The sequence below is a fragment of the Eubalaena glacialis genome, chromosome 3 (genome assembly GCF_028564815.1).
Source record: "Eubalaena glacialis isolate mEubGla1 chromosome 3, mEubGla1.1.hap2.+ XY, whole genome shotgun sequence".
NCBI classification, from domain to species: Eukaryota; Metazoa; Chordata; class Mammalia; order Artiodactyla; family Balaenidae; genus Eubalaena; species Eubalaena glacialis.
In genome coordinates, this window is record NC_083718.1 from 126938553 (window position 1) to 126958665 (window position 20113).

At 37.0% G+C, this 20113-nt stretch overlaps 1 protein-coding gene across 1 annotated transcript in view; it reads right to left on the reverse strand.

Moving 5' to 3' along the window:
* Nucleotides 1-9994: 9994 nt before the first annotated feature.
* The window catches only part of DNAJB4 (DnaJ heat shock protein family (Hsp40) member B4), a 40180-nt gene continuing 30061 nt past the window's right edge, over nt 9995-20113 (reverse strand). Inside the window, exons 2-4 of the mRNA XM_061186420.1 lie at nt 19131-19371; nt 12639-13207; nt 9995-11261 (exon numbers count right to left, since the gene is read on the reverse strand). Coding sequence (XP_061042403.1) covers nt 11028-11261; nt 12639-13207; nt 19131-19341 — 1014 coding nt within the window. The 5' untranslated portion in view covers nt 19342-19371 and the 3' untranslated portion in view covers nt 9995-11027. The remainder of the gene's footprint in view (nt 11262-12638; nt 13208-19130; nt 19372-20113) is intronic.

A 20113-nucleotide genomic window follows, 5' to 3' on the forward strand; every position in this document is an offset into this window, starting at 1 on the left:
CCACCCCTCCTTCCCTCCCTCCCTCCAGCTCTTCAAGTTCCCTGTTGCCTGAACCCAGAGCTGAAATCTGATGGACCCACCACAATGTTCACTCCTAGAAATACCCAAGGTGGCATTGCTGATCAGCTGAGGCAAGGATGGTCTGTTGAATAACTGATACTGAGACAATTTGTTATCCAGATGGAAATAATGAAACTGGAGGCCTGCCTCACACCATACAGAAAAAGCATATCTAGGTGGATTAAAATTTTTAAAATGAGATTTTTTAAAACCTTGAAAACTCTTAGAAAATATAAAAGAATATCTTTTGGACTTCAGGGTAGGTAAAGATTTCTGAAGACACAAAAAGTCTAAATCATAAAAGAAAAGATTGAGAAACCAGATTACATAAAAATTAAGAGTTTCTATTCACCAAAAAATGCCATGAAGAAAACAGAGGACAAGCCACAAACTTGAAGGATATATCTGCAACACATTTAGCCAACAAGTAATTAATATCCAGAATATAAAGAACTACAATAAGAAATAACCCAATAGAAAATGTAAAAGACAGGGATAGTGATTTCACTAAAGAGAGAATACAAATGAGCAATAAGCATGTGAAAAACTGCTCACTTGTTGGTAATCAAGGAAATGCAAAACAAGAGCACAATGAGATGCTGGTTTTATACTCAGTATATAAGAGATCTGACAATACAATTTTAACTACTTTGGAGAACAGAAATTATCATGTGAGCTTGGACACATCCTAAGACATGTGGGTCTTTACCCTAGAGAAATCTGTGCACATGTGTGCCAAGGGCAATGGACAAAAATTTTCTCAGCAGCATTATTCATGGTAAGCCAGACCCGAAGACAACCCAGATATCCATCTTTGGTAGGTGGTGTGTGGTCATACAATGGAATAGTATCCTGCAATAAAAACGAACTCCAGTTCCAGGCAACAATATGGATAAATCTCATAGACATATTAAGCAATAGGCAAAACACAAAAGAAAGTATGAATCACACCATGTAACACTGAAATACTGACAAACCAACTATATTGTTAGAATGAAGAGGAAAGTATACAAAAAGCCAGAAAAAGATTATTGTAAAATCAGGTCACTGGTTACCTGTAAGGGAGGGAAGGAAGAGGTTAAAATTGGAAAGGGCACACACGGTGTTTTGGGGTCCTAGCAATGTTAGAATTCTAGACTTGGTAGGAAAAACGAGCCAGGTTCTATGTGCCCTAGAAGGTAGCACACTGCTCACATTCCCTGGAGGAGACTTACTCACATGGCCACACCTAATTGCAAGGGAGGCTGGGAAGTGTAGTCCAGCTGTCTGTGTCCACTGCTGCCTTTCCCAGGCCCAGAACAGCACCTGGCATCTGAGTAGGTACCAGTCAAAATGTGTTTAATGAATACTGGCTGTGAGACTTTGGACAAGCAAATCAACCTCTGAAGACATTTGTCCCCTCTCTTGTTTAATACAATGTGACTTTAAACAGGGGTCATTATAAAACAACTTTATGTCTATAAATGTAGCATGTGCTCCTTGAAGAAAAAAAATTTTTTAATTTAAAAATTAAAATGAAAGCAACAGTTATCCTTAATCCCACAGTCTCAAGATCATCACTGTTAAACATTTTGGTTTCTTTTCTCCAGTCTTTTTTCTATAGATACACTATAGATAGCATTGTACCCTAATTTTAAAAATTTGACCTGCTGCAAAATAAATAAATAAATAAATAAATAAATTGAAAATAAAATAAAATTTGGAAGTCATCACTCCATAATTCTCCTTGTTAGAAATACAATATTTTCAAGTGTCCTAGGACTTAGAGATCATCTTACTAAACTTTTTATCAGTGAAGAACACCTAGGGCTTCCCTAGTGGCGCAGTGGTTGGGAATCTGCCTGCCAATGCAGGGGACACGGGTTCGAGCCCTGGTCCGGGAAGATCCCACATGCAACGGAGCAACTAAGCCCGTGAGCTACAGCTACTGAGCCTGCGCTCTAGGGCCTGCGAGCCACAACTACTGAAGCCTGTGTGCCTACAGGCCATGCTCCGCAACAAGAGAAGCCACCGCGATGAGAAGCCCACTCGCAGTAACGAAGACCCAACACAGCCAAAAATAAAAATAAATTAATTAATTAATTAATTAAAACTGCTCTGTGAAAGGCACTATTACGGGAATGAAAAGACAAACCACAGACTGGGTTATTTATAAAAAACAAAACAAAACAAAACACCTAAACAGAGAGGTTAAATTACCTGCCCAAGGTTACAAACGTTAGTTATTGATAAAACCTGATGTCTAATAGTATTCTTCCCACCAACATTTTGCTTTCCTTCATTAGTGGATCATATTTTAAACAGACCACCCTCTAGTACTATATTATTATGTACTTTATTTCAGCTTTCAGAAGTAAGCAAAAAAATTACTCATAAAAAAATAAAGGCGTATCCATTTTCTTTCTCCAAAGACATTTGTTAAAATACATCATTTCTAGCTTAGGCATTTTAATAATTGCACTAATATGAACAACTAATGCATATTACAGGCCTTCCCTGGTGGCGCAGTGGTTAAGAATCTGCCTGCCAATACAGGGGACACAGGTTCGAGCCCTGGTCCAGGAAGATTCCACATGCCGCAGAGCAAAGCCCGTGCGCCACAACTACTGAGCCTGCGCTCTAGAGCCTGTGAGCCACAACTACTAACCCATGCGCCTAGACCCCATGCTCCGCAGCAAGAGAAGCCACTGCAATGAGAAGCCTGCACACTGCAACAAAGAGTAGCCCCTGCTTGCCGCAACTAGAGAAAGCCCGTGCGCAGCAACGAAGACCCAACACAGCCAAAAATCAATCAATCAATCAATTAATTAATAATAAAAAACATATTACAAGCAACTTACCTATCACCCTTTCAAGAAGCTTTTTTAAATCTGTTAGGATTTAAACGTTATGAGGCTCCGGTATGAGACAGTAATGTGCTGCTCCGCAGACCTACTCCCCAGTGAAACTGGTGAAAATTACTTTTTAAAACAACTATTTCAAGTCTCTAGAGGGAGGAACTTCCCTGGTGGTCCAGTGGGTAAGACTCCAAGCTCGCAATGCAGGGGACCCGGGTTCAATCCCTGGTTCAGGAACTAGATCCTGCATGCATGCAACTAAGAGTCCAAATGCTGCAACTAAGTCCCGGCACAGCAAAAATAAATAAATTAATTAATTAAATATTTTAAAAATAAATAAAATCTCTAGAGGGAATTCCCCTGCAGTCCAGTGGTTAGGACTCCGCGCTTTCACTGCCAAGGGCCCAGGTTCGATCCCTGGTCAGGGAACCAGATCCCACATGCTGCAACTAAAGATCCCGCGTGCTGCAGCTAAGACCTGGCTCAGCCAAATAAATAAATAAATATTTTTTAAAAAAGAAAGAAAGAAGGAAAGAAAAGCTACTAAAATTTTGTAAGAATAGTGAGAACCTGTGGTATTTGAACAAAGACCCACACTATTCCTCCCCCTTCCAACTCAGTGAGATGGAAACTCCACTCCAGACGGGCACAGCCAGGAGTATCCTGTTCCTCCAGTGGGAGGAATTATAACCCAGTCAGAGGGTTATCTTCCTGGGAAGGCAGGACATCAGTATTTCTCATCCTGTCCCATTACCTGTGGCTGAGGCTAAGTTCTGGGTGAGTGTGCGGGAGAGTTGGGGGATCCCTCCTTCTACTCCCACATTAGGACGGAGGATCTACCTTGGGAGCAGCACAGCTGAGGATACTGGAGCCCTCAGGGCCCTTATACTGGTTCATGGGGCAGAGTTTCCATGCTTGGAGAGACAAGCTGAGGAAACCTGGTGTCACTCTCAAATTGCCCCCCACCCAGCAGCACTAAGCTCCTAAAGCAGGGGTGTCACTCAGAAAGATCGGCAACATTGTTCCTACCTGTCAGCACTAGTTTGCCTGAGAGAGGAAAGAGAAAAGTGGGAGGAGCCCTCCTAGGGTCAGAACAAATCTCAAAATTTCAGAACTATCCTTTCAAAGGAATCTAATTTGATCAGTTTGTGGAGCAATTTATGGCCCAATTTATTGTTGAAAACAATAGAGTATCAATCAGCAATTAGTGTAGCTTAACAGCAGGGTGTGGTCAGGGAAAGAGACAAAGAAAGCCTTATTAAAACCACTGTCATCCCAGGGTGACTGAGCATACTCAAGGCTGCATCCTCTGAAGAACAACATCAGAGGCTTCCCATCACAGTGGGACTTTACTAACTTATTCAGCCAGTCACTAAAAATGTAAATAACAAGTCCTAAAAGAAGGTGGGGACCAGTACCTAGAGTTGCTCTAATATATTATTGAAAATGCTTAATATAAAAAAATAAATAAATAATAAGACATACAAAGAAACAAAATATGACCCCTACACCAGAAAGTAAGAAGGCACAAGAACTGCATGTGAAGCAACCAGATGTTGGATTTAAAAACTTCAAAGTAAACAATATAAATATGTTCAAAGAACAAAAGGAATCCATGATTAATTACAGAAGATATGATGACCGTGTCTCATCAAACAGAGAATGTCAATACAGAGAAATTATGAAAAAGAACAAAGTGGAAATTCTAGAGCTGAAACAACAATAACTGAAATAATCAACTCACTAGAGGGGCTCAACAGTAGATGTCAACTGGCAGGAGAAGAAAATTAGCAAACTTGAAGACAGACGAAGTTTATGCAATTCAATAGAATAGAGAGAATGAAGAATGAATAGAGAGAAAAAAGAATGAAGGAAAATGAACAGAGCCTTGGAGAAATGTGGAACACCATGAAATGCATCAATATATGCAAAACTGGAGTACCAAAAGGAGAGGAGAGAAAGAAAGGAGAAGAAAAAATATTTAAAGAAATAATGGCTGGGGACTTCCCTGGCAGTCCAGTGGTTAAGACTTTGCCTTCCAATGCAGGGAGTGCGGGTTTGATCCCTGGTTGGGGAGCTAAGATCCTACATGCCTCATGGTCAAAAAACCAAAACATAAAACAGAAGCAACATTGTAACAAATTCAATAAAGACTTTAAAAATGGTCCACATCAAAAAAAAAAAATCTTAAAAAAAGAAAGACTGAAAGAAAGAAAGAATGAAAGGAAGGAAGGAAGGAAGGAAGGCTGGAAGGCTGGAAACTTCCCAAATTTATTGAAAAACATTAGTCTATATATCCACGAAGGTCAACAAACTCCACAGAGGATAAGCATGGAGATCCATAGACATCATAGTAAAAATGCTGATGGCCAATGACAAGGAGAAACTCTTGAATGCAGCAAGAGATAAACTACTCATCACTTACAAAAGAACCCCAATAAAATCAGCTTACTTATAACTGGAAATAAGGGAGACCAGAGACAGTGGGATAAGATGTTAAAAGTGCTCCAAGAAAAGAATCTGTCAACCAAGAATCCTGTATCCAGCAAAGCTATCTTTCAAAAAATGAAGGCAAAATAAAGACATTCTCAGATAAACAAAAACTGAGAGAATTTGTTGATAGCAGACCCACATTACAAGAAATACTAACAGATCTTCAGGCTGAAAGCAAGTGGCCCCAGACAGTAACTCAAATCCACATGAACAAACAAAGAGCACTGGTAGAGGTAATTATGTAATTATAGAACACAATGCAAGTCCTATTTCCTCTCCTTTCTTTCTCTTAACTGATTTAGAAAGTAATTGTATAAAACAACATACATATAATGTATTGACCATAATATATAGAAATGTAGTATATTTGCCAACAACAACACAAAGGAGATGAGTGAGAACAATGCTGTATTGGAGAAATTACAAACACTAAACCAGTCTTGCACTCCTAGAAAAAATCCCACTTGGTCATCATGTATACCTTCTACAAACTTAATGAGAATAAACCTATATAATACAGCAACTAATTTTTAAATAATACTAAGGCCCCATTTTCAGTTAAGGGTTCCAGTTTTAACTTCTGAAAAATTTCCTTCAAGATTTATGAGTCAAATATTTTGGGAAAAAATGCATAAAATGTTTAACTAGTTCTATTGTATAATTACTACTCTGAAGTGGGCTGTGCCAATTTTCCAGGTTGCTTTAATAAGTAAGGGAGTGTCATTTATAAAACCAAGAGTAAAATATAATTTCCCCAGTTGAGAGGGGTATGTTTCTCAAAGCATTCGGTAGGAACACAGTTAGCTGAGGAATTTCAGTTGTTACAGAGAAAAAAAAATGGAACCCTAAGAAGTCAGATTTTTCTTTTTCTTTTTTGGATTTGAGACTTTAAAATCCAAACTTGAAAATATCGGAGTTCCTTTCTTTTCTAGTTTATGCTTCCTCCCCCAGCTCTGCCCCACCCTCGCCAAAGGCAAAGCAAGGTTACAGAAAAGTCAGAAAATCCAAGTAAGGCAAACAGGAAACACACACACACACACACACACACACACACACACACACACACACACACACACACACACACACACACACACACACACACCCTCCCAATACAGAGGCAGCGGCAGAGGCTGATCCGGGCTGTGTGGGTCACACCTGGGCACCTGCTGGCCACCCTGCGGACACACACACACACACACACACCCCCTCCCAATACAGAGGCAGCGGCAGAGGCTGATCCGGGCTGTGTGGGTCACACCTGGGCACCTGCTGGCCACCCTGCGGTTTGTAACTGACCTTCTGTCCTTAACAACCCCTCAAACAGGAAATCTCTGGATGGTTTCAAACTCCACTCCCCCGCCCCGCCCCTCCATAAACACCACAGAACGGGAACAACTTGCTGGAAGTTAGAAGCTGGTTCAGAAGCAATCCAACTCAAAGAAAGTTTCTGAAGAAACAGACAAAAATAATCAAAGCCCCCCCCGCCCCCAACTGAAGCTAGCCCACGGAAAAATAGACTCTCAGAAGCCCCTGCCTGGGGCATACGCGTTTCCAACCCAATTGTCATCTTAGTCAAGCGGTTTTTAGATTAACGCTTTTGCGGGACTCTGACCTGGGGACGCCGGGGTTGGTAGCCCAGCCGCAGCGGCCAGGCACTCTGAGAAGGCCCAGCGCCCCGCCCTCCCTTCCGGCCGGTGAGTCGGCGCGGCCGGCCTGAGCCAGGCTGAGGCGCTGGGGAGCGCGGGCCTGGGCGCTTCACCGGGAGAGCCCGTGAGTGCGCGGGATGGGGTGGGTGAGGAAGTGGGGATCCCACGCACCGAAGGGCACGAAGAGCCCGGGGATTCGAGAGGAGAGGCCCGGGCGGTGGGGTCGCTGGAGGTTGCGGCGGGGGGAGGTGGTCGGCGCGTGTGTTCCTGGGCTTGGGGTGGGGAACTCAACCGGAGGGACGGGGCGAGGGGCGCGCGAGGTGGGTGGGCCCGGAGCTGGCACCCAGTCCTACAGGAGGCTGGGGAGGAGGGCCGCGCAGAGCGGGGGAGAGCGGGGGGGCCCCCCCTGCCGGGGCTGGGGGCTGCACAGCCCTCGGGTGGGCTGCGGCAGGCCGGGGAGTGGGGGTGGCGAGGGGGAGAGTGGGCTGCGCCCGGAAGTCAGCGTTTATGCTCACTAAAATGAAGGCTGCACGAAGTAAAAGCAGTGATAGTCTTTAACTAGGAATAAATATGGCTTGCCAGTCCCTGCTTACTAGCAACTTTTCAGGATCGCTCATTCTCACAGCTTCAGTAAGATGCTTGCAAATTTATTTTTCCTTTGTTAGACATAACAGGTATATGAAGAAAGGCAATTAAGCAAAAAAGAAGCCTAGCCTCATTCCAAATGTTTCATATTTTTCAGATTTTAGAATTCTCAGTTAATCCCATCTCTTGAACCCCTTCATTCCCAGTCCCAGAGAGATGCAAAATATATACTTCGATTAAAAATATTGTGCAACCTTTAACCTATTAAACGTAACTAAATATTTCCCAAGCTCTTCTCTGATACAGATCTCCTGTTATAATTTAGTGTCACAGTAGTACTTCTGGTGCAGATTTTTTGTCTCATCTCGGTGTCACCCCTCTAACAGAAACAGGAGTGGAGTTCTTTGCCTCTGGTTTTATTTCTCATGCTTAAGGTTGAGTCCAAAACTTCTCATTTTCCTCTGTCATTCACTTTACTCTCCTTTTCTTTTCCCAAATCTCCAGTTTCCTCTTTATAAGAATGGCTTAAGAACTACATTCACATAAACCAAAATTCTAACAGCTACAGAGATGATGTACCAATCAAATTTTAGTTGTAGGAAAGGTAGGTAAACATGTTTATCAATTAGCTTACTGAGATCCACAGTACTTCAGAACTATTCCAGGTATCCAAGAACCTGGTTGAATTTAAAGAGAACATTTTAAAATCAAAAGTACCTTCATAACTTAAGTAAATAAGAAAACTTTAAAACTCTTACATTAAGTTAAATTCAATAAATAAAAATTGGGCACTTACTACAAACTAAGGCATTATTTGATACTGATATACTGAAAGACATGAAAAATATTGATATACTGTTTTTATATAGCAATGCAAATTAATTTTACTACTAGAAGAATAATTCTGTACTTTAAAAAAATACTTTTTAATCCAAAGATTATCCATCTATCTAAACTACAAATCATTTATTTAACTTGGGAGAAAATGCTTAATCAAGAAAATTACAATAAATGACAGTGGGTTTAAAATAGAAACCACACCTACCACTCTGACTGATGCTTTTCAGCTCTTATCTTTTTAGACCTGTGAGAAAATTTCCATGATGTTCGTACTTCCCTAAGGAGTTGTAAATGTCAGAGAAAATTTATAAAGGAATCATTTATGAATTAGATGGAATAATATGCATGATTAGCTGAATTCTCTGGTATTTTCAAGCATTTTCCACTTGCAACTGAAGTATATGGTTATTCCCAACAATTTTACTCTTAGGTATATACCCAAGAGAATTGAAAAATTACGTACACAAAAACTTGTACAAAAATGTTCATAGTGGCATTATTCATAATAGCCAAAAAGTGGAAATAACCTAAATGCCCATCAACTAATGAATGGATAAACAGAAGGTGGTATATCCATACAATGGAATATTATTCCACCATAAAGAAAGAAACAAAGTACTGATACATGATGCAACATGGATGTACCCCGAAAACATTATGCTAAGTGAAAGAAGACAAAAAAAAAAAAAAAAAAGGCCAAACATTGTTTGATCCCATTTATAGGAAATGTCCAGAATAGATAAATCCATAGGGACAGAAAGTAGATTAGTGTTTGCCAGGGGCTGGAGGAATGGGAAGTGAGTGCTAATGGTTATTCAGTTTCTTTCTGGGGTGATAAAAATGTTCTGGAATTAGAAAGTGGTTGCACAACTCTGTGAATATACTAAAACCACTGGATTGTACACTTTAAAAGGGTAAATTTTTTTTTTTATGTCTAAGTGAGAGAAGATGTTGAAATGCCCCATCTTTTATTTATTTATTTATTTTATTATTTTATTATTTTTTTGGCTGTGTTGGGTCTTCGTTTCTGTGCGAGGGCTTCCTCTAGTTGCAGCAAGTGGGGGCCACTCTTCATTGCGGTGCACGGGCCTCTCACTATCGTGGCCTCTCTTGTTGCGGAGCACAGGCTCCAGACGTGCAGGCTCAGTAGTTGTGGCTCACGGGCCTAGTTGCTCCGTGGCATGTGGAATCTTCCTAGACCAGGGCTCGAACCCGTGTCTCCTGCATTAGCAGGCAGATTCTCAACCACTGTGCCACCAGGGAAGCCCCAAGGGTAAACTTTTTAGCAGGTGAATTATATCTCCATAAAGTGGTAAAGTATGTGGTGATTAAAACCTATGTATTGAATTTCTAAAAGAAGACAATATTCTGCTGAAAGGTGATAGGGTCCAATATACCTTGTATACCAATCATCCTGAAAATCACTTTTGAACCAAAAACATTGGTTCAAAATATCATTCTTACTATAGCTATAAAACAGAAAACAGAATAACTTTTTAAATGTAAATATATTTTAAAAATTAAAACACCTAAGAATGCAATCTATACATATGAAAAAGTAAAATATTTATATGCATAACAAGTAGTAGCAACATCATTCATAAGCAGCAGTTAGTGTTTATTTTCCCCATATTTTGGTTTAACACCATAGTGGTAGTTTATTCTTTTTAGGGAAATTGCATATGGTACATATAGCATATTATGAGTAAGTTATAGAAGGCTGTGTAATTGGAAAATTAATTCCAAGTAACAATATTTCCTCTAAAAACACATTTATTATCAAACAAATTATTTTTAACTAGTGGACAATAAAATGTACCTATAATTTATTAAGTCCAAGATATATACTCAACTTGCATAAAATTATATATGGCATTTTAAAAACAACCTATTTCTAAAATATCAGTAATTCAGGCCAATTGGGATTTCCACAGGAGATAAATTGCCATTAATATCCTTTTTATGAAGAAAGGTCTGCCTTAAGAACATTACAACTATGTTATTAAGAAACGCTACAGCATACTTTAAAAATCAAAATGGTGAAACATATGTATTAGGATATTCTTTTATGGGTACCAGCCCTATAGCAGCATTTCATATGGTGACTTTAATCTAGTTAACCAGATTTCCAAGTGACTTGGGTTTTTATTTTCTAGAAATACCTTTCACATGTATAGTTTTGTTAAGAATTTAAATTTCCATTATAAATGAGAACCTATCATACTGATAATGTAAAGATATAAGAAATAAAGTACTTGGATATCCTAGTACTTTATTAGAAATATATCTACTAACTCCACAGAAACAAGTTTTACATGTAAGCAAAATACTAAAATTTTCTGATTCGGGAGAAATGAAATAAAATACAGTGAATGGTTTTCTCTTCTTCTCTAACTGTAAAAATCCCTTTTGCCTTTTTATTTGACCCGTCTCTATTCATGCAATTTAATGAACCCTCGAAATAATTTACATGTCTTTATACAGAATTCACATCTACATCAGTAAATGGCCAGTCCTTTTATATTTTCAGTGCCTTATCAAAATATGGGTAACAAAGTTTTTCATTCTATGAGGCAGGAAGATGTTTCCTAAGTACTTCTTTGGATGATGAGGATATAGTATCTGGGAAGGACACCTCAAATTCTATTAGAAGGTCACCACGTTGCTCAGGATTTTTTGGAAACGGTAGCCCATATCCGATAATTCTTCGCCTCATTCCAGGTTTCACAATATCATTTATTGTCATAGGTATGGTTCTTCCATCCATTGTTGGCACATTAAATGAGCAGCCACACAATGCCTAAAATGGACCAAATAAAATTAACAAACTTCAAAATGTAAAAGTCTAATCAAAAATATTACCAGCTGTAAAGGACAATACCTCTAAGGCAAATTTTTAACCTCCAAAAGAATATCAATAATTATAAGACTTTTTCCACATTAGAAAGTCCCTTCAGGACACACATAATCAGACATTTTATAAAAGAAGGAAAGGAGAAGGGGAAGGAAAAGAAAAGGAAAAACAGAGGAAAGAATGTCTTTCACATTTCCCTGGAATTAAATGGATTGTTTGAGGCTGCTATTACAACATTCAAGATGCAGGGATGGAATGGGAGAAGAGAAGAGGGAGAAATTCAGGACTAGAAAGAATAAGATAGGAGCAACTACAGACTTCTCTGGAGGGAAAATATTAGGACAAGAAATATACTTTTTGTTTTAGTCAATAAATATTTACTGAGTACCTACTATATGCCATATATTCCTGTTAGAGGCTGAGCATATAGGGACCATGAACACAGACCCCACCTCAAGGAACGCACAGAGAATTCAGAAGCAAACTAGTAATTATAATACAGTATAAAGTTGGCACAGAAGTATGTGCAGAAGTCTTTTGTGAGAGAAAGGGCACCCAACCTACCCCCTTAGCTTCAGGGGGTAAGTTTGGGGTAAGCATTGGACCAGTAGCAGGTGTTGAGGTAGAGTGAGGAACAGCAGTGTTCCACAGAGTACAGCTCAGACAATGACACAGAGGTATACAAGATAATAATACATCAAACTTAGGGAAATGCATATACATCGAGGGTTAGAAATCAGATTAAAAACAACCTTTTATTTTAAGATAAAGCATTTAGACATTGTGGTAGATGCTATGTGGAGTCATTTAACAATTTTAAGCAGGGAACTGATATGGCCTTATTTGCAGGATTACAATCCAATTTGAGAAATCGTGCCTAAAAATAGAACAAATACGAACTAATGTATTAAAGCAGTACCCTCATAAATTATTTTGTCTTTTAATACTTTTTTTGTTATATAATTATTAACCCAAGTTAACAATATTGGAAAAACCATGGACTAAGGTGATGAGATTACAGGGCAGATCTCATAAACCATACTTGTAAAAAACAGAGTAGAGTTAATCCAGACTAGGCCTCATAGTATATAATTCACTTAAAATTGTCATTTAAATTGTTAGTATAAATAACTAAACTTAGAAAGTATAATCTTATCCATAAATGAGGTATAATAGTGGTACTACCTCAGAAGGTTCTTATGAAAATTTTAAAAATAATGTGTAGTAAACATAAAATTAATGTTAGCTATTATTTAGATAAATGCCCTAAGATCACATGCATAATTCTGTTTGGTTTCAGAATCCTATGTCCTACCAACTTACCTCTCGTAAACTAATTCTAGCAGTATAAATTATATTTGATCCATCCCTTTTGAATTTTGGGTGATCTTTATCTTTAATGACAAAAACAATGTCTGCTGGAATACTAGTTGGTGTTTCATCTCCTTCCCTTGGAAAAGTAATTTTGGTACCTTCTTTCCACCCTTTTTTTATCTCGATGGTGAGAATTTTGTCCTCAGTTCTGTAACTCCTTCCATCAGGGTTTAACCTTTTTCGAGAAATCTTCATCCGTTTGGTACAACCACTATATATTTCTTCAAGTGATACTCTAAGTTCATGAATAACTGGAGGATCTTGTTTGAGGCGGGATGGCCCCACAGAATTCCTGTCTCTTGGATATCCATTCATGCTGAATCCAAAGGCGCTAAAAGGATCTCCATCTACTTCCATTTCATCAGAATCTCTACCACCACCCATCCGTCTTCCAAAGAAAATTTCAAAGGGGTTGGAACCTCCGAAAAATGCTGCAAATGTGGCATGAGGATCGCCATGAAAGGTGTACCGGAAGGTACCTCCTTGTCCATCAGTACCTCCTGCTCCTCCTTTCAACCCTAAATGAAGAGATAAGCATGATTAGAAAAATGCTTACAACTCTTGAAAGTTAAACTTTCAACAACTGTATTACTAATAAACTTTGGCTAACTTAGGTTGCTATTTACTAGTATTGGCCAGAAATGCCATTATAACTGAATACAGAACAGCTATATAACTTCCAATCATTCTACCCTAAGTTAAATTTTTATCTTTCAAATTCTTCCAAACCCCATCTTTAATGATAATTTATTCCTGAGTCTTTGTTCCACAGGTAAAAAGAAAATAAATAAAAATCGGGAACCTCTTATCTCATAAGCTACTGGTTTGATAACCTAAAGTATATAAATTTAAGTTTTTAAAAGATGTCATTCAAGGGGTGGGGGAGGGAAGAATTGGGAATTCGGGATTAGCAGATGCAAACTAGTATATATAGGATGGATAAACAACAAGGTCCTACTGTATAGCACAGGGAACTGTATTCAGTATCCTGTGATAAGCCATAATGGAAAAGAATATAAAAAAGAACATATATATAACTGAATTACTTTGCTGTATAGCAGAAACTAACACAACATTGTAAATCAACTATACTTCAATAAAATAGAAAAATAATCCTGACTGAGTTACCATTTTTGGCAGAGGAAGGAAGGGCTTTTAGGGAAAAGCCAAACCCATGACGTAATAACTTAAATTGTTATTCTTTCTTTTCATGAATCCATTATAGGTCCAAAACATTTAGATTTTGTCTTGTAGAGGGTTAGACTGGGCAGGCTAATTCACTCACTTTATTAACTCTGTTAAATTATTATACTCTATTTGTGGGATGAAAGATGAAGTGATTGAAATAATTTAGCATTGGTTTAATTACATTGGTAATGACCTTGAGTTATATGATATATATATATCATTTTAAAAAATCTGCCACTAGCTTTTTTTAACATTTGGAGTTATAACTATACCACTAAAATTTATAAAAAGAAGTTTTGGATGAGCTGTGTGTTAAAAGTTCTTGTCTTGCTTGTACTTGTCATTCTGATTCTACAAGGCATATCCCTGAGTGTTATTTGGATATATCATTCAATACATATATTGACAGTTTTCAAATTGTTAGATTTTGTGTCTCCAGATTTCTATTCACGGATGAAGGTAAAAATTTAAACATCAGCTGACACTGTTGGATGAAGTAGAGTACATGTATACCTTTTAGTGGAAGTTGCCAAATAGAATAAGACACGTAAAACTCTCTGAAATCATGATGAGTGACTTCAGTAGAATTTTTTATTATTAAATTTCTCATATATGTGTATGTGTGATTATACTTTATATTGTTTTTGCTTCTGCCTTTTCTCAAATATCTTGACACTCAAAAGACATTTTAAAGTTTATTTTTGGAGACTTTAAGAATTAGTTCATTCCCTTTATTCAATAAACATGAGCACCTGTCATTTTCAGACCTGTATGCATGAGCAATGCAAAAATGAATAAAATGTATTTCTTGCCCTCAAATTGGTCACTGCTTGAATATCCTGAGAAGAGTCCCTGAGAAGATTCATACACTGTCTGAAGTGACGTTTATCAAAGCTAACAGCCAACAATGCAGCTTTGACACTAAACAGTCAACTGTGTATCCACTATGACTGAGAAAAATCCTACCAAAATTCACACCAATACAACATGAATTATTATGCAAGTATCACTTGCATTGCCTGGCACTTGAATTGTAACAAGCCTGTCATCAACTACACAGTCAACTCTTTACTACATACATTCTGACTGCTCATGGAAAATTTTAATATTCAGCTAGATTCCCTCTGCTATCCAAAATTTTTTCTAGACACCATCATCACTCGTATGAGCAAGAAATGCACCCCAGAGTCAACATTTACCTATGCTGTACCGACAGCTATTATTTAAAAAACAACCAATCAACCAATTTGCAATCCAGAAACAATTATGTGTCTGGGATACTATCCATAACAATGATATCCATTAGTTAGTTAACTAAAAGTTTATCAAAAGAAGCAGCATTGAAGAAGAATTAGGATTTCAAAGAAAAACAATTATAGGACTTTAAAAACTTTCCTTAAGGAGATCTAATATGTAAAAACCCAGATTTATAACAATACTTACAGAGTTAACTAGCATAACGAAATTCTTTAGACAGCTTTGATTCATAAAAATACAATTTACTCATGTTTAAAAATATATAGTAAATAAAAAGATTCAGTTGACTAACTATATAAAGAACAGAAGCTGAAAGCTAGTATAAAGATTAATATACTAAACACAAATTTGATCATATAAATACTACCTTTCAGTATTTAAGTTATTGAGTAAAACATAAACAATAAAAAAAGAAGGCATAAGAAAAAGAAATGTTAGAAAACTAGACTACTATGAAGATGTGTTATTGAAAATCTTTTTTTTTTTTTTAAGTCTTTTAATATAAACTTCTGTTGACATCACAGAACAATTCAGAACTAAACCTAAAACTTTAGGGGAGAGACTGGATCAAAATCCAATTTTCAATTTCTGTAGTTCTATGTTTTTTGTTTTCAAATGATTCAACTATGGAGAAACGTCTCCATATGGAAAAATAGTTTTATTTATTACATACAATAAAATTAACCCATTGTAAATATACAGTAGTTTTAGTGAAGTTGTAGAATTGTGCAACCATCACCACAATCCAGTTATAAAACATTTCCATCAACCCAAAGAGTTCTTTCATTTCTATTCGTAGTTAATCCCTGCTCCCACCTCTAGCCCTAGGCAACCACTGATCTGCTATCTTTCTCTATAAATTTGCCTTACCCATGCATTTCATATAAATGGAGTAACAGAATATGTAGTCATTTACATCTGACTTTTTTAGCGTAGTTCATGAGGTTATTCCATTTAGTAACATGTTTTATTAAATCAGTCCTTTTAATTGCTAAGTAGTATTTGTGTGTGTGTGTGTGTGTGTATATATACATATATACCACACTTTATCCATTCACTAAAAGATGATACTTTCGGATTTTTTCATTTGGGGCCATCACAAATGGTGCTGCTGTGAACACTCACATACATGTCTTTCTATGGACCTATATTTTCATTTCTCTTTTACAGATTCCTAGGAGTGGAAATGCTGGGTCATATGATAAATTCAAAACATCTCTATTTTTATCCAACCTTTAAAAAACCCGGAATTTAAAATAGTGGATGTTAGAGGGGCTTCCCTGGTGGCTCAGTGGTTAGGAGTCCGCCTGCCAATGCAGGGAACACGGGTTCAATTCCTGGTCCGGGAATATCTCACATGCCGCGGAGCAACTAAACCCGTGCGCCACAAATACTGAGCCTGCGCTCTGGAGCCCACGAGCCACAACCACTGAGCCCGTGTGCCACAACTACTGAAGCCCGCGCGCCTAGAGCCCGTGCTCCGCAACAAGAGAAGCCACCGCAGTAGGAAGCCTGAGCACCGCAACAAAGCGTAGCCCCTGCTCGCCGCAACTAGAGAAAGCCCGCGAGCAGCAACAAAGACCCAACGCAGCCAAATAAATAAATAAATAAAATTAAAAAAAAAAAAACAACACAACCAAGTAGATATAAAAAAATTTAAAAAAATAAAATTGTGGATATTAGAGATTTTCAAAACACAAATATACTGGGATCACTGGTTCTGTTAGGTCCTAAATATATAAATTAGCATGTTCAACTCATACAATTCTCAGTTCACGGTTCCTTATTTCCACAGTCTCAGGCCTTGCAAAAGAATGCAATAATTGGGGGAAAAAAGTATATCAGGTAAATTATTAATGGCCCCACAGTCCTAAAATTATTGTTAAGTTACTTCTAGAGAAACACATAGGGCTATGGAACCAGGCCTGCAGGCACAAACAGATCAATGACAGGCAAAGACACAAAAATATTTTCCCACATTTTAACAGTATACGTAATGAGGTATTTTAAATAAAGGATAAGTAAATATAATGCTTTTCTGTAAAGGAAGATAATTTCTAAAACATAATCGAATAACTTTAACTGTATTTTAAAGTAACATAACTAGAGAATGGTATTTCTGAATAATATATTTCAATGCTTTAAAAAACTTATTCTTCCCTTACTATTACCTCTATTGCTTATATCAATTACCTGAGTCAAGAACAAAAAAAGATTTGGGGTACACAGATGATCCTGTTTTAGTTTTTTTTTAATTCACTTACTGGTGATGCTCAGTAAAAATCAAACTGGAGAAATATCACCCAAGAAAAACACTATTAAGAGGTAATATTAAGCCAAGAAAAATGTATCATTTGGTGACTTGAAAATTCTGCAAATATCCTTAGTAAACACTGAATCTTATGGTTTAGTTATAGACAGATTTGAGCTATTTGTGAGATGTGAATTAAATCAGTGGATATTTGCTTTTTCATGGGAATTTATTGTGTTACTCCATGTTTGTAGATTTCTTTACAAAATTACAAAATAACTTCTTCAGAAAGAGTAGTATATGGTTAGTAGTATCTCAGAATCCTGCTTAGCTTTTGAGAAGAACCAAATCATAGTATTTTGAGTAGTATGGCCATAAGGAACCCACAGGATTGAACTGCCCACTATTTGCTTTTTTCAATATTTACTTTGTAAGAACCTGACACTGCAGGTCCTCATCACACCAAAACTGGCAGCAGAAACTGCAATTTGGGGCAACTCAGATCAAAAACAAAAAACAACAACATACAACCCTCTACACAATCACCCTGCTTATCTAAATTTAATGTTTTAACTCAAAATAAGCAGTCACTACCTCACTATACTTTAGGATATATTTCTAATTAGGAAAATTTAACATTAAATGCAATAAAGGAAGCAAAAAAACCCAAAAAAAGTTTTCATAACTACAATGATTTTAAAACGAACATCTGGGGAGAAAAATTGGTAATAAAACAACTTAGTCCTGATATAAAACATTGAAAATCCCAGAACCTGTAGAAATTAAAGTGTTGTTGTTAAATTAGCAATTTAAAATAGTCTTACTTTATAGCTACATTTATATGGAGATGATGGACAAACACTTTAAAATCCAGAATGATAAAAGGATAATCTTCAATTATTCCCATTTACTGTATTCAACTAGTTTCTGATCTCACAATCCAAGAAACAAAAGTGTGGCAGGGAGAGGAAAGGGAAGTTATCATGCCTTCCTCTATACCTAGATAGTAAAATTTAATTTAAAAGAAATAATGTTACCTTAAAGTAAATCAATAATTGTTCTAACTAGGTGGCCATTTTAGGTCAAAAATTGTATTTCTGAGATCTCATTTTCTTGGCACACAATTACTGTTTACAATTAAGCTAAAAACTTGTTCTGGTATTTTATGACATCAGGAAAATTCTTTCCTCTCCAGGCAGAATGCCAAAAACAACTACAGCTAAATGCCTGGGCCTTCGGCTTCTCAGGGAGACGATTCTGTCCTGTTTAATTTAAACTAGCTTTGCCATAAGAAAGGCAAAAAACTTCTTTTGTTTTCGTGAATAAAATATAAACTACCCAGAATTTGAACTGCCAATCTTAAGATTTTAAATGACTGAAGAATCTTTATTGGTTCTGACAGAAAATTCATTAGAAAACAAAACAGGTTGCATAAGACTTTTGACACAATTTCTTAATGAGTATGGGCATTTAAGGTTTCTTTTCAAATATAATGTTAACATTATAAATCTAATGGTAGAATATACATATTACAAAATGTCAAAATCCAAAAAAAGGCAAACAAATACATTTCATTCATAGCTATGTAACATTCATTCATATGATCAGAGATGAAATCTTTTTTTCATCCATTATTTGTCTTTCTACTTTTGAAATGTCAGAGAATTTAATTTAATAACCAGAAGGCTGAGAGAAAAAAGAGAGACAGAGCTGGAGAGACAGAAAGATGTACACTGAATACTTACCTTCCTCCCCAAACTGATCATATATTTCTCTCTTTTTAGGATCACTCAATACTTCATAAGCTTCTGCGACCTCCTTAAATTTTTCCTCTGCCTGAGGAGATTTGTTCTTGTCCGGATGAAATTTGAGGGCTTGTTTTCGGTAAGCCTTTTTAATATCTTCATCTGAAGCTCCTTTTTCAATTCCCAAAATGCAATAATAGTCTTTCCCCATTTCGAATGCCTTGAAATGAACTTAGATTCCCTTTGTGAAAGAAAACAGCGTCCCCAGTCTTAGCAATACAATGATTCTAAGAAAAATAAACCAAGCTGGGTATTTTAAAAGTTAAAGCAAATCAGCAATTCAGCTTCGCTGTCTTAAGGCAGCAAGCAGACAGTGTCTCTGTATTTAATTCCCTCCCCAACAGCTCACTTACAGATAAATATACACTACACAGGAGACGGCCTCCTTCTAGATCCTCCCATTTTCACTACGTGTCTCTGTACTTTCTAGAACAGCAAATGCTACAGGACGTCACTTCCCCAGCTGCCTCTAGTCAAAGTATTGAGCTAGGTTTTCTCCTCCTCCACGATTAACTATTCATTTTCCTTCTGGCTCTACCATTTTTATGTCCTTTTTAAGAGGCCAAGTGGATTAAGAAACCAATATTTCAGCACAGAATGTCATAACTACACATTTATTTACTCCATTCTAGGTAAAAAAGCAACAAAAAAATCATTATAGCCATTAAGTATCTTAACATTAAAATAAGTTAAAGTTATTATACAAATAAAAATACTTATTTTAGGTATTTTAATTTCAACTTCAAGTTATTCAAATGTAAGATATACAATACTAAAATATGGTTTGTTTAAATTAAAATTGTCAAATAATTTGTGTCATTTTCAAAATTCCTAGGGTCTATCAATCAGATATGCCAGGAATTTGGCATTGTAAAAGGCTACATATCATAAAAATCAAAAGCAAGGCTTTAAAGTCAGTAAAG